Source organism: Polyodon spathula, chromosome 26, assembly GCF_017654505.1.
Source record: "Polyodon spathula isolate WHYD16114869_AA chromosome 26, ASM1765450v1, whole genome shotgun sequence".
NCBI classification, from domain to species: domain Eukaryota; kingdom Metazoa; phylum Chordata; class Actinopteri; order Acipenseriformes; family Polyodontidae; genus Polyodon; species Polyodon spathula.
This window is the reverse complement of record NC_054559.1, coordinates 817,849-833,565: the sequence shown is the minus strand read 5'-3', so window position 1 is coordinate 833,565 and position 15,717 is coordinate 817,849. Positions and strand designations below refer to the sequence as shown.

General features: G+C 41.5%; 1 protein-coding gene across 1 annotated transcript; it reads left to right on the top strand.

The window, feature by feature from the left end:
• Nucleotides 1-1,966: 1,966 nt before the first annotated feature.
• Nucleotides 1,967-15,401, top strand: LOC121300827 (calponin-2-like). The gene is made up of 7 exons (XM_041229721.1): nt 1,967-2,301; nt 5,611-5,732; nt 7,216-7,282; nt 9,151-9,288; nt 9,775-9,891; nt 10,404-10,550; nt 13,409-15,401. Exons 1-7 carry the CDS (start codon nt 2,239-2,241, stop codon nt 13,679-13,681), a joined length of 927 nt encoding a protein of 308 aa, XP_041085655.1. The 5' UTR covers nt 1,967-2,238; the 3' UTR covers nt 13,682-15,401.
• The last annotated feature ends 316 nt before the right edge of the window (nt 15,402-15,717 follow it).

The window sequence follows — 15,717 nt, the reverse complement described above, 5'->3', positions numbered from 1 at the left end:
TCACCACCCCCAAGCAAGCACCACAGTCCCTCTCACCATCCCCAAGCAAGCACCACAGTCCCTCTCACCATCCCCAAGCAAGCACCACAGTCCCTCTCACCATCCCCAAGCAAGCACCACAGTCCCTCTCACCATCCCCAAGCAAGCACCACAGTCCCTCTCACCATCCCCAAGCAAGCACCACAGTCCCTCTCACCATCCCCAAGCAAGCACCACAGTCCCTCTCACCACCCCCAAGCAAGCACCACAGTCCCTCTCACCATCCCCAAGCAAGCACCACAGTCCCTCTCACCATCCCCAAGCAAGCACCACAGTCCCTCTCACCATCCCCAAGCAAGCACCACAGTCCCTCTCACCATCCCCAAGCAAGCACCACAGTCCCTCTCACCATCCCCAAGCAAGCACCACAACACCTCTCACCATCCCCAAGCAAGCACAACTCTGCAAGCAAGCAAGTAAGCAAGCAAGCAAGCACCACAACTCCCCTCACCTTCCGCAAGCAAGCAAGCACCATAACTCCTCTCACCTTCCCCAAACAAAGGCTTTCTCATCTTGTATACAAGTGGCCCCTAACTAATTAGCACTCAGTTACCTAGCTGGAGTATGGCCACACCTGGGATTACTGGCAGGGACAGATTTAACCCCATCCTTCCAAACCTTGCATTCCCACACACACATTGTTTGCACTGAGGGCTTTCGCCCTGTCACGGTGTGCTATAACAGGGTTTTTAAAAACTGTACATGTGAGGCCTGTGCAGCTGGAAGTGCAAAACAGGTAAGATATATTATTTTTTAGCTGCCATTACTTTAAATGGGATACTTTAAAATCCTGAGCTAGATACTTAGGAACTATCTGTTGAACAACTGAAGAGACTCCAGTACCTTCTGTAACTGCCTATTGAATGCTTCAGCAGCAGCACTGCCTTCTGTGCAGGGCAATGTCAGAAGTGAAGACGTCAGTCCCTGTGTGAGCGTTGAAAGACACCTCCCCAGCAATCCGGTTAGTGCAGATAACAAAAGGTCTGCCCAAAGGCAGATTAAAGCATGTCAGCACTTGTTTACATCAAACTATCAAAATATGAGACCAGAGCCGATGAAATAGATCGTCTAGCTTTTAGGACGTGCAAGCATATCAGATGACCTGATAATAAGGCACAGAAAATTAACCTAGAGTCGCACCAGATATCATGTTTTGAATTCAAACACGTGTGCTATTACATGTGCTTCTTTCAAAACTGCACTTGAGACTAATGTAGCGGATTTAAGTAAATACAAAATAACAAAACCGAGACGATCGAACAGTTTCGCTGTTTCTGACCGGGACAGAAAATGAAGCTTTCCCAGGATGCCTGGTAATTCCAGCTAGTGTCTTCATAGAAGAGCGAGTGCTGTCTAGTGATCTGCCCGTTTGGAAACATGTTTCCTGGCAGGTCAACTCAGCAAATCACAGCAGCCATGAGGAATCAGGTGGTGGGCATTGAAGGGGATAGGACAGTTTTACTCCCCAGGAGAAATGATCCAGGAAATGCAACACTTTATAAAAGTAAATGCATGCAAGCAGAGCTGTCATTTAAAAGCTGCTATATCATGAAAATACACGTTTCTTTCAAAATTTCACAGTTTGAGTATTTCATAAACTATAACCACCACAATGTATTTGAAAATTCAAATCTGCAGACGCAGATCAATCCACATTCATTCACTACCCGATATGTTTTGTTAAATATTAAATTGATTACTTCTGCATTCTGTACTGAACATGTAAAACGTAAAAGTATGCAATTTGTCATAGCAAAGACAATTCACATATTTGCATATCTCATACACTATTTTGTAATACTCTTTTGCATTCTTGACGGGTGACGACATAAACGCATAACTCAAAATATACATAATCACTTCAACGTTCTTTACTCAGACCAGGTGACGTCAGGCAGCTGTGATTCAGGGTATCCTTCTCATTGTTCTGCACTGACTGGGAATCTTGTATTTCGGAAACTCCTATCCTGGACAAATTGGGGCCTTTCTGTCCTTTTAAGGACTTTTTCGATATCAATCAAAGTTAACAAGAGTAAAGGGAGGAGCTACACAGGCGGGACAGTGAACCCACAGTGGAGAACGAAACTTCTCACACACTGCAAGGAAGTTGCTACAGCTACAGAGAAGTGAACAGTCTTTGAGTTTTTTTTTTTTTTTTTTTCTATAAAAAAATTAATTTTTAATACCGTTGGAAAAAAAATGTCCAGTGGTCAGTTTAACAAGGGACCGGCATATGGCCTGACTGCAGAAGTGAAAAGCAGAGTAAGTTTCTTTCTATTTTTTTCTTATAAAATAAAAATAAAATAAAAAGTAGTTTTGGGTTGTGGCGCAGAAGGTGATCGGGAACGAGCTACGGCTAAATATTGTTGTCTCTTTTGTGCACATTGACCAGTTTAAAAGCAGCTGCTGTATAGTGTTGCTATGGTACATGTTTTAATTACACCGCTACTGTATAAATGTACATGTATTTATTTAATGAAGCGATTTTGTTGTTTTTTGTATTTTCAGTGGAGTTGATAAATATATTAATTGTAACGCTTTTTTTTTTTTTTAAATCAGTTTTTTACAGTTTGTTGTTGTATTTAAAATTAAGCACTGCCATGCTTAATTCGTTTTCCGTGTTGTGTAATCCTTTGCCGCATGTTGTGAATCTGGGACTGGGCGTTGCCTCTTTGGGTAAACTATTTGGATTTGGGGACAGAAATGTTTTTTTTTAAATGAAACCAAGAAGAAAATCGAAACGTCACTGTTTTGTTCTAAGCTAGATGGTTTGAAGTCTGTGTACAGATCCGTTCCCCGCTCTCATCTCAGCACATATTTGCGATAAACGCCACAGATACCAATGAAAGCGAAAGGTTGGGGTTTTTTTGGGGGGGGGGGGGGGGGGGGGGGTTTTTTTTTTTTTTTTTTTACATCACCCAAACAGTGATACGTTTTATTTTTTAGGGTTAAACAATTAATGTCGGGGGTCTGCGAGTTTTAATGTCAACCTGTCGGTCACTTGAGTGTCCTGGGTATGTATCTGAGGGATGTAGTTCTGAGAGGCGGAGTTGAGGGGATGTAGATCTAGACCTGAGCTCTGAGAGGCAGAGTTCAGGGGATGTAGCTCTGCCTGAGCTCTGAGAGGCAGAGTTGAGGGGATGTTGCTCTGCCTGAGCTCTGAGAGGCAGAGTTGAGGGGATGTTGCTCTGCCTGAGCTCTGAGAGGCAGAGTTGAGGCGATGTAGATCTAGACCTGAGCTCTGAGAGGCGGAGTTGAGGCGATGTAGATCTAGACCTGAGCTCTGAGAGGCGGAGTTGAGGCGATGTAGATCTAGACCTGAGCTCTGAGAGGCAGAGTTGAGGGGATGTTGCTCTGCCTGAGCTCTGAGAGGCGGAGTTGAGGCGATGTAGATCTAGACCTGAGCTTTGAGAGGCGGAGTTGAGGTGATGTAGATCTGGACCTGAGCTCTGAGAGGCGGAGTTGAGGCGATGTTGCTCTGAGAGGCGGAGTTGGGGGGATGGGGGGGTTATGTTGCACTTGCCAGCAGCATTTCAGTAGTGAAAGCAGCAGTATTTCTATCAGTACAAACAAACCACCTCTCTCATTAAAGGGATCAAAATTTAAATGTGGGTGGGGGTCAGATTATCAATATTTGTGATGTGAAACTAAAGATAAAAGGATCAGCGTCTCTGCTATAGAGGTGTTTGGTTCCTCTTGTTTATGGAGATGCTGGTGGCGGTGTTACAGTAAGTGCATGTAATCAAAGCAGGCTTCAGAACATGACTTGATTCAGCCCTCTCTAGCAAACATTAGCACCTTCCAAATGGTTTTATAACACCTGCTAGTCTTCTTTTGTGCTGCATGTATCCTTCAAACAGTTGCTGGGAACAAGTAAACAAAGGGGAGTGCATTTCTAAGTTAATAGAACAATAGTCCATGTGGTTTGGCAAAGCCGAGTATTGGAACACATTCACGTTATATATGGTGCAGCATTGTGGGCTGGACTTGATTGTAAGTAAACTTCAGCTTTCGCCAGCCTTCTAGAGTAATCGAGGGACCTAGGGTATACCAAGACAACCTGTCTAAATCCTGTGGGGTAGATATTTTTACATGTGCACTTTGTGGCATTGATTGGGCAGATTTGTTTCATTGTTTTTATCTCGCTATCTCTTTCTTGTGATAATGTATTGGGGTGCATCCTATGAAAATAAAATGGAATGTAGCTTTTCAGAAAACTTGAAGATGGCAAACACAAGCCGTCAGACATTGTGAACGAGCGCCGAGTTCCTAGAGCTGCATTTCATGTGGTTTTGTTGTTGCCGGGATGGGGGTGTTGGGTCCAGGCTTGTAGAGAGGTCTGTGCAGTGTGATGGCAGTCTCACACAGGTTCATGGCTCTTGCTTCCTGTGCTGATGACAGCAGGATGCCCTGCAGTGCTGGCTCTCCGAGCTGCAGCATGCAGGAAGATGAGAGGTGGCTGTGCTGAGAGAATGTCTTTCTGGTGTATGTCTCTTGTTCACTGTCACAGATTTAGCTTTGATTCTAAATAAATACTAACAGGTGCCCACTGAAATAATCGAGGCACACACTGAAAAACTAAATAAATAAACAAACACAATATAGCACAGTATTGCCAACTTTTATTTGCTGTTGAACATCTATAAATATTTTTTTTTTCTTACATGGCAACGGTGGAGTTAGGGTTATTTATTATTATTTTTTTAAATCAACTGCAGCTACTTGTTTGGGTCACTTTTTTTGTAGTGTGGTCTCCCAGAATGTTCTGGTTGGTCAGTCTGCCAGCTGTCATCCCTCACTGCAGGGCTCCAAGCTTTACTTTTTTCTTAGGTGAAATATCTAAGTGCACATGGGCAATATTCAGCACATCTAAAAAATTAAAAAATCTTCAAAAACTACATAAAGCGATTGACCCTGCTGTAGTATTGTACTGCCACCTACAGGTAGCATAGGGGTACATGACTTTAGGTGGGGGATGGAGATTAGATTGGTGTGCCATGGCGCAGGTTGTATGTAAGCAAGCTTTACTGCAGTGAATACAAAGTTTAAACCCCCTACCGGAGTCCCTTGAATATATTACACCTGCCCTTAAAGTCACACTTCCAAAAGGACGCCCTTTTGCTGTTTCACGATGTATTCGCATGACTGTAGAGTTGATTTTTCATGTAAACCAAGCCATTGAGTAGTGAACACTGATCAAAGCGCACGTCGTGGCACGCATTTATCGGTAACGCTTGTGGTGTGTGTGCAGTTTTTAAAACCTTGCTAGCAATAGAAATAATAATACAATGGACTACAATCCCATAGACACACCGTGATATATTTTACACAGGTTATCAGCCCTTTTAAAAACTGAGAATAAACTAATAAATCCACTAAACAGTTTTAAAAGTTTTCATGATTTGTGATTTAGTTAAAAAAAAGAAAAAAAAAAAAAAAAAAAAAACAGTTCCCAACAAAACATTCCTTTGAACAGTCCTCAGTTTTGTGAAGGGACCCATGTTTGAAGGCTGCTGGGAGACGGTTTCCTTGCTTGGCTGCGTTGCTCAGGGTGCTCTTGTTTCTCTGCAGATCGCTCAGAAGTACGATGCACAGAAAGAGGAGGAGCTGCGGGTCTGGATCGAGGACGTCACGGGCAAGCGGATCGGAGACGACTTCCAGAAGAGCTTGAAGAGCGGAACCATTCTGTGCGAGTGAGTAAAGCACGGCCATGCAGCACCTGTACAGGGGCTGGACCCTAACCCCAACCCAACGTTCCCCGAACCCTAACCATAATCCAGTGTTACCTGAACCCTAACCCTAACCCAATGTTACCGCAGGTAAAGCAGTCCTGGATTAGGGTTAATCCAGGTGGGTGAGACTAGGCACAAAGTGTTAAACCAGCATTTACACAAAAGGTTTAAAAATTCAACTGTCCTATATTTTTTTTCAGTAAAACGTTGACCGGTGTTTCTAGTCATATTTGTATTTTAAATGTGCATTTCATTTAAGTTTTGCACATATAATATTCAATCACAGTGATTAACAGTGCATACAAATACAATGAAAAGCAATGCAAGATTGTGCTAAAAATATTCTTTGTTTAGTACAGTGCTGTTTAGAATATTGTTGGTACAGTAGACACTTTTCCATAATACAGGCTGTGTGTTTAACAAACTGCACCAGATTCACACTGTCGCCATTCATTAAGAACAGAAGCAAATGAGCTGCTTTTCCGTCCCAATAGGATAGTTGCCTGGAAAACTGGGAAATTATTTTTTACCCAAATTTCATCTGTGTTTATATATTTATTAATTTTTAATAAACACTGAAGCTCTTGGGATATTTTATTTAAAAAAAAATAATGTATATAAACGACTTGGTTACACCCTTAAAGATGTTGCCACCAATAACATTAAATTACAGTATATGTAATAAACATTTAAACAACACTGTAGTCATGGCAACACGTGTATGATTCTGTATGTTGAGTTTCAGTCAAAATATTCAGTGAACAGCCCCTGGAAATTGCAAGGGAATTTCTTCCATTTCCAATGCAGTATTAAAGGACTGTGTGTGACCAGCTAATTAAAAACCTACACATTTCATTACAAAATATAGAAAAGTCTGATTCCTCTTGAAATGGCTCTGGGAAGAACCCTTGTCTAACAAGGCCATTTCCATTCTGCTAGCTGAGAAATGTGATTAAAATGATTGTGACATTTTTTACTGTTAAAAAGGACTGAGCAGCCTTGCTATCAGCAATGAGCTCTACCTGCAAGAACATCATTTTAAAGTAGGAGACAAGTTTTCAGCAATGTTACCCAAACATTCAAGTGACAAGCTTGCATCCATTTTGATTTGAAAAAATCTGGGGTGTTTGGTTTCCATTTTAGTTTTTATAGATTTCAACTTTAAAATGAACCATGTTTTTAAATGTTTAACTCACACTGGGAACGTTGGTAACCAAGCTGAAAAGCCCTGGTAACAAGTCCTTCATCAATGTAATATACTGCACAGCCTACAGGCCTGTGTATTAGACTGTATGAGTACAGCATTGTGACTGTGAAATCAAATTGCCCTACACTGTTCTACTCTGGTGGAGTTTCCATGCATTTAGAAACTGCAGATTCTCTCTCCATTCTGGTGCCAGTAATATTCACTAATATTCGGTAATATTTTTGCAATTCTCTCCAGACTGATTAACATCCTCCAGCCGGGCTCAGTGAACAAGATCAGAGAGTCTGAAAAGAACTGGCACCAGGTGAGGGAGCAGCCTGATTCGGACTTGGAAATGTATTCTACAGTGTTTACCCCAAGAATGAGAGAGCTGTGTTAATGTACTTCATAATGTCCCGTTCCAGTCACTTTGTCCTGGAACTTTTTAAAATGGACCGCCCAAGTGACCCGCAAATTAGCATTCAGACCCGCGACAGTCATTGCGCAACCTGCAAAATAAAACATTTTTAAGGTTGGATTTAAGATCAATCTTGGCTGGTTCCCCATCTCGGTGCAGCACAAGACTAGAGTCCCAATGAGCATATGAATGTAGAAAATGGATTTAAACTGTTTGGGTAATGAAAAAAAACTGAAGCTTGTAATTGTCAGCATATGATTGTATGAACACTCCATTCATTGATGGATTGTAAATTTGTATCATTTTAAATTAACCAGTGTTGTTGTGGTGGTCTTTTTCTTTTATTGATTAGAAATATAATTAATAATTTAGGCCAGATTACTTGTCACAAATTCTCGGAAGGGGGGTACCGCCCCCCCCCCCCCCCCCCCCCCCCCCCCCCCCCCCCCCCCCCCCCCGCCCGCCCGCGTTCATCAGCATCGGACCTGGACGTATTCAACTACATTGAACCCTGGATACGATATCTTGTGAGTCTGTAGACAGAGACCTTGGAAAGCTGGTACACCAGAGTGTAACCAGTAATCTACCCCCTGCAATGTTCGAGTAGGTGGAAGAAATGTCTCATACTAATGACTGATTTGTGGCATCTCCTGGGGGTGGAGTGTTGCAGGATAGTGGTGGCACTGTTGTTGGCACTGGTGTAGCAGCTGCTATAGAGCATCTCTATGGAGACCACATGGGTACTTCTGAGTTTATAACAAGTCCCATGGATGAGATGCCTGAAACAAAGTGATACTCAAAGACCACAAGATTGCTGAAGAACACATTAAATAGATGAGATGTTTCACTCCCACACCAAGCTGCTCTTAAGTATTTAATTAAGCAGTAGCAGTGAGTAGACAGCTGACTGATCCGACACAGGCAGTCTTTGAAACCACAGGCAGTCAGTGAGGCACCGTGGGGGCACCTGTCAGTACGAGGGTTTGTGTAGCACTTAGATAAACCTTAGGGCTGGGTTACACAAGGCAATCCGTGCTGGAGTAGCTGTCGAATTGCATAGGGTAGCATGATTTTGCATGATTGCTTTTTACACATCCATTTCAAATGTTTGTTTAAATGTGTGAGTAACACAAATATATCATTAAAGAAGTGGCGGTGTTTTAAAATCCATTTTTTTGCCCCGTTGGAAATAATAATGTTATCACTGGCCCCCCTTTATGGGGTGATAACCCAAGCTTTAACATTCAATTAGTGCTATCAGTATTGGAACTGGAGTCCCTCATAAGAGTCCAAACCAAGGTTTATCTATAGCATCGTATTTGATAAATCTTGTATGCTTAAATAAGATTTTTTTTTTTGTAAACTTCTGTAATCACAATTTTTTAGGCCTAAAGAAGTTACATTTAAATAAGTGCCTTTTCACACTCTGCATGTCATTGTTCCCATGCTGTTTGACATGCTGCATGTGGAATATTCCCATGCTGGTTCACACTCTTCATGTGGAATATTCCCATGCTGGTTCACACTCTTCATGTGGAATGTTCCCATGCTGGTTCACACTCTTCATGTGGAATGTTCCCATGTTGTTTGACACTCTGTATGTGGAATGTTCCCATGTTGTTTGACACTCTGCATGTCGTTGTTCCCATGTTGTTTGACACTCTGCATGTCGTTGTTCTCATGCTGTTTGCCACTCAGCATAGGAACAATGACATGCAATTTGACATGCTGTGGTGTCACTAACTTGTGGATTTTCTTCCCTTGTTCTGATTTAGCTGGAAAATCTGACCAACTTTATTAAAGCCATCACAGCCTATGGACTGAAGCCCCACGATATCTTCGAAGCAAACGACCTATTTGAAAGTGGAAACATGACCCAGGTTCAGACCACGCTCCTGGCCCTGGCTAGCATGGTAGGTTGTCAGGGAATGCAATGTCCAGCTGTACAGTGGTTCGGATTAAATCCCTGTCTCTATTGTGCGTCCCTATTGCAGAGACTCTGCTTGGGTAGGCTATGGGTCATGGCACTCTACCACCTATATGAATGTATGTGATTCTCTTTAGTTTAATACTTCTACTACTACTTTTGCCTGTTTTCTAAATATGTTCTTATGTCGACCCTGCAAGTGCAGCTGGCACCCCAGCGTGTAAGCATGAAACTGTCCCTCTGCAATACTCTGCTTCAGTGGCTGTAAAAAATGCATCAGTAAGAAACACCACATAGAACAAATGTGGTCTTTTTTATATCCAATAAGAACAGGGTGTTGCAGCTTAATAGTTACATTATGGAGTACCAGATGAGAGGCGTTTTAAAAAGTCTCTAGAAGTTGATGACTGAAAATAAAACTGAGCGAGTCTAGATAAAAGGAATACATTAGTCTTGTTTTACCGGTTCTTAGGCAAAGACCAAAGGCATCCAGTCTCGAGTGGACATCGGAGTGAAATACGCAGACAAGCAGAAGCGTGCCTTTGATGAGGAGAAGATGAAGGCAGGAAACTGTGTCATTGGGCTGCAGGTACAAGCTAGCTTAGCAACGGCACGGTGCATTCTCACACAATCCCTTATCATGGGGGCCAATCTGTCCATGCAAAAGCAAGTCGCATGTCTCTAGAAGACAAGGTATCTAATTGCTATGCAATTTGGTAAGGACATTCTTTAGCACAAGTTATGCAGGCTAGTATCAGAATCTGGAGCTTTTCATCTGTCTGTATCTGTATGTATCTAGCTGTACAGCCGCATAACTTTGTTATGAAAGTCTGGGGCTATATGGAGGAACCTGCACTCTTGCACTTACATTTTTGATTGCATATTGACCATGGTGATCTACTTTTTTATGATGTAAATATCTGTACATTTGTACAGCCATCAGAAATTTGCCACTTGCCTTTGCTCCCCTCTCCCATCTGGGACAGCCAGCCTTTTTCCATGCCCTGCGTTGGTTATGCACTTATGACTCCTTTCCACACTGACCAAAAGGACCTCCTGCCCCTCCACAGTATCCCTGAAGCCCATGTTTCTTCTCTCCAGATGGGTACCAATAAGTGTGCTAGCCAGGCGGGGATGAATGCTTACGGCACAAGGAGACACCTGTACGACCCCAAGTCTCACATCGAGCCCCCAATGGACAGCTCCACCATCGGCCTGCAGATGGGCACTAACAAGGGGGCCAGCCAGGTAAGGGCAACACCACCCCAGCTGTAGCATGTACGTGGTGGAACAGTTCACTGTCTACCAATGCTGCGAGCTTCCAGTCATTGGCCATTTGCAGAAAATGCACTTTGGGGTAGCACTACTTGTGCCAGAACTTTTTAAATCATTTTCAATATCAATATCGATTAACACCAGAACAGCCGGGTTTACGCCACTACCTAGAACTGCCAGTGGTAGTCATTTTGACGGGTACATTTAAACAGCTTCAATATGAAAGTGAAATGCAAACTATCAGATACAACTCCAAAGATTTATTTATGAACATCATACCTAACATTTGCATAGCAGAAACACCGTATTTAAATGAAAAAATTAAACGTAAGGCTTTATTTTTTAAATTGGCGCATATAATGCATGACGTAAAAAAATGAAAAACTATAATAAACATTTCAAAAGAAGATATTGTGTAAACTGTTGTGTACATACAAAATTGTAAAAACAAAGTAGTTATTTACAAAAGTAACATAAGAGCCATTTTTTTCACATTAGCCTAATGCATAGCACAAAAAATGAAAACTAATAAAATAAACATTTTAAAAAGAAAGTGTAACCAGCTGTAAACTGGTTATATGTAGAACTACATACAGAATTGTAAAATCGAAATAATTATTTATAAAAAAGAAAATAAATGTTCACATTGTGTATAGGGAATTGTGGCAAAGTGGTTGGTAAGGGGAACAGATGTCGCGGTGATGCGGTGCAGGAGTGATGAACAGACAACAGTGATTCAGTGAATAAGTGCTTTATTGCTCTTTTCCAGGTCTGGCGACCGTCAAAAATAATAAATCCCCGGCAATACACAACAATGTGTAAAGCACGGGGATAATGAAAACAAGGGCACAGTCCTGAACAAAAACAACGGTACGGTCACCAGTCCTGGGTGATCGAAAACGTGCAGGTGCTCAGTGCAGTGGTGCTCCGGATAGTGCTCTCCTTTCGACAGCTCCGGAGATGTGCGTTAACTGTCTAGTGCTGAATACAAAAACAGACAGTTACACGGACAGACACAACAATACAAAACACGAACACAATCCACTCTGAGAGCTCCTCTCTCAGTCCTTCTCTCTCTCCACTCGTTTAACCCAAACGAAGGAGAAGATCAGCGTTACCCTGGCCCCTATATGTAATCCCGCATGATATCGAGATAAACGGTTGCAGCTGCCTTATTACTTGCAGCTGCCTCTCGTTGACCTTTCAAATCAATACGGTCTTACAACAGAGTCGCGCTTCCCTCCAGGCTGCCCCACTTCCCTGACCCGGAAACGAACTGTCAGGCCAGCCCTTCCAGATACTTCTCCTCCCGTTCTTTAGCGCCCTCACAGGTCGGGAGGAAGATTCATCACCAGAACTCATCTTTCCGTCACAGGAATGCACATTCAGGGAAACATGCTTCAAAGTAGCCCCCGTATCGGCACAATCCTCACCGATGTAACGCTTCTCAACTTGTCGTGTGCATTTACCATTTACCATACTGCTGTTTCACACTAGGCACAGATATCAGACATTTTATTTTTATTGCATTTAGTTACCTGGCATTGTTTTCTGTTGCGTGTGTCACTTGATGCGCACTGTATCAGGGTTGAGCTGCGTTTCCCTGCCACTTTGGAGAGTTCTGATCGAAATGTTTCTGCCAAAGCTCTGTGGCTAGCATCATAAGATGGTATTTTCCCGGTGCATTCATTGTACAAAATAAAGTAATTGATGGATGCCATGCCCAGTACATTATAAAATCCAGCAACTGGACACGAGTGATTGCTTTGACAGAGTATTAAGTTTTGCACAGATGGTGGAAACTCTTTTCTAGCTTTGTTTACTGTTCCAACCAGGCTGTTTTTTTCCCTTCAACTGTTTTGCTAATTACAGTGAAACAAAAAAAAAAAACATTCATCCCTTTTCCTAAGCACGGTACATCGGCCTAAGTACCAGTTTGCCACCCAGTCTCTGACCAGCTGGGCGAGTTTCATCTTTGCACAGGCAGGGGTAGGGTCCGCTGCCAGCCAAAACTTGTTTGACGTGTATTGTGTATTTAGTCCAGCGACCCCGTGCTTTTGTTGGAAACAGCTGCTTGTCCATGTATTGTTTTATGTTTAGCTTGAAACAGGCAATGCTGTTTTCAATTTAAGTTGTTCCAAATTCCTGCTGCCAATGCAAATATATATGTAGTTGCTCTCAAATCAAAATGCAAAAATATGAAGATTTCTTGAAAAATTCTTGTAATAGTAAGATTATAAGACAGCAGACTATATGCTCACGTAGACAGCCAGATGGCAGCTCTCCAAGGAATTGATAGGATTACAGTAGAGACTTGGATAACACATATCTAGACTTCAGGAGCAATATTTTATTCAAATACATACTGCTGTAAACTCAGTGGATGTAGAGATAACAAACTGGCTTGTATACAAAAAGTAATGTATTGTAGGTTATATTGACAACAAAAGCATGTATTGTAACAAGCCGTCAAAATGACTACTTTTGGCGGTTCTAGGTAGAAGTGCTTTTTTTTTATTCTTGTGATTCTGTCTTTTAAATGCCGTCAGGATATTTAATATATGTATTTGGGAAAAGTCAAGAACAGACAACCACGGATCTTTAACACATGCAGAGTAATTTAAATTTTAAAAGTGAAAACCGTCAAAATGACTACTGTGGCACCTCTAGTGTTAGGTAAGCAAGCAGTCTGAATGTAACCTAAACAACCACGAACCAAGCAGGGGTTGAATACTTTGAGTCTACGATTTTTATTTTATTTTTTCATGTTAGCTGTAATTTTCAATGCGGTTACACTGATCTAATATATATTTTAATATTTCTCCTCCTAGACTGGCATGACCGCCCCTGGCACCAGACGTGCCATCTACGACCAGAAACTGGGCACAGAGAAGTGTGACAACAGCACCATGTCCTTGCAGATGGGCTACACCCAGGGAGCCAATCAGAGTGGGCAGAATTTTGGCCTGGGCAGACAGATCTATGATGCCAAGTACTGCCCCAAGAGTGAGCTGATAGAGAATGAAGCAGCTGCGGGCAATAGCTACAACCAGGAGTACCAGGATGAGGGCTACCAGGGATACCAAGAAGATGGGCAGGACTAGTTACCCTGACAAAGAAGGCCACGAGGGGCGGGGCGGGGCGGGGCGGGGGCTGCAGCACATCTGGACTCCTTGCCATGTTTGTTTTTAATTTGTAGTGCCTGCTTCAAAACGACCAGACAAGAGCGCTGGATTTATATTCCTTGTTTTGAGGGTGATGCTTTTGACTATGGAACACAGGGTGTGTGCTAATGAACATAGCCTTCTGTAGCTTGGGCTGTATCGAAACCCGAGAGGATTCACAGTATGGAAAGGAGGAGATGAATTTGCTATCCTGCATATAGTCATGTTGCATATTAGCTGATGCTAGTTGTTTTGAATTTTGTAGTTTCAATTCAACCCAGGAGGTGTTAAAGTCAGATATCGCCCAAATGCATACAGAAACCAATATCTCAGCAAGGTTCTTGTTGTCTAAGTATAAAAGTGACAGTTTTCACATCGGCTTTTCCATTTACAAGCTATGCAGCCCCCATGATTGGGCTGAAAAGAACTCTACCACTGAGTAGAACTCGAGCCACGGCAGGTTTTCACAGCTGAGCTGATTTAGACAGACTGTTGACAGTCGCAGCTCTCATAAAGTTCTGGAGTGGCTCAGCAGCTAAGCAATGGGAGTCTTCTTTCCGTCTCTGTAATATACAAATGTTTACTGAAAGGTCACCAATTTATAGAAGACGTGAAATCGGAAGGACAAACAATTTTGCATACAAAACTCCTTCAGTAACACCATGTAGAGAATTGTATGTAACTTGTAATTTTTATCATTTTTTTGTATTGTTGTATACAGTTTTGTATACAACAATTTTAAACAGTTTTGTTTTAGTTCCACTAACTATCTTATGCCTTTGTAAAGTTTAATATGTATTGCAATTAACAAATGTAGGGCTCATCCAATATTGATGTCAAAGGGATTTTGAAGGGGGGTTAATGTGTGTTTGTTGCTTAGTCTGAACAGCAATCCATACTAAAGGTTGTGCTTAATCTCCTGAAAATTAAATCGAATATAATTTAATAAACTTTGCTTTAAAGTACTGAATTATCATGATGGTGCCTGACTCCGTATGCATTGTAGTAAAATGGATCGATTCTTATCCTGTAAACTGTAGCACTCCAATTTCTCCCATTCTTAATAGGATCCTGCTATTGTTTTAGTGGAATGGTGACAGTAGTTGGGTCCACCACTGTTTGAATAGTTTTAGTGAATCCTGTATTACCTGCACTCTGATATAAATCATGTGTAAATCTTAGAAGAAACTACTCAAGAAGACACTAGACGAAAGTTTGTCAACTTGACTTGGTTTCTTTCAGTTTCACCTGCAGTATGATTTGAGTGTTTTGAATTTCTAGATGACTGTATTTTTCAACAACAATCGGTTGTTGAAATGTGTTTCTGTTAGATGTTATTTGCCCATAATGCCATACTGTTACGGGTACAGTATTTTGAAAGGTGCCAACATGAAATGTTTTTAAGGTGTTTTTTTTTATGCATCTTTTTATACAATTCCAAAGCAACACTCTTTCCATTCCAAACTCAGAACTGGAATCTTTGTTTGTTAAAGTTGTCAATGATTAATATTTGTAAACTTCAAAAAAAAAAAAAAAAAAAAAAAAGGAAGTATTTGACTGTGAAAATAATTTGATCCTTTTAACTGGTTCTGTGTTTAAAATTGTTTTTTTAAAATTGAGAAAATAAAAATAAGGTGCCATGTGTACTATTTGTACCTGCCTTGTGTGTCATGTGACTTAAAAACAAACGTTACTACATCATGTATATAAGCAGCGTATGGCTGTTTATTAAGATCTAGAAAATCATTTACTGTATTGTGTATTAAGGAGCCAGTCCATTCAAACACTTTGGTGGGGCTTGAATTGCTGTCTTCTCAAAGATACAGTGCCTGTAGAAAGTCTAGACCCCCTTTCAAAATTTTCACCTTTTGTTGCCTTATAGCCTGGAATTGAGAAAAAAAATTATATATGTATATTTTTTTATTTATCAACATATCCTACCCCACAACTTCCAAGTGAAAAAAAATATTCTAGAA

Coding starts and splice junctions, on each gene's coding strand:
- LOC121300827 (XM_041229721.1), top strand. CDS start 2,239: ATGTCCAGTGGTCAGTTTAACAAGGGACCGGCATATGGCCTGACTGCA. Junction 7,283..9,150: donor CTGAAAAGAACTGGCACCAG/GTGAGGGAGCAG, acceptor GTTCTGATTTAG/CTGGAAAATCTGACCAACTT. Junction 9,289..9,774: donor TCCTGGCCCTGGCTAGCATG/GTAGGTTGTCAG, acceptor ACCGGTTCTTAG/GCAAAGACCAAAGGCATCCA.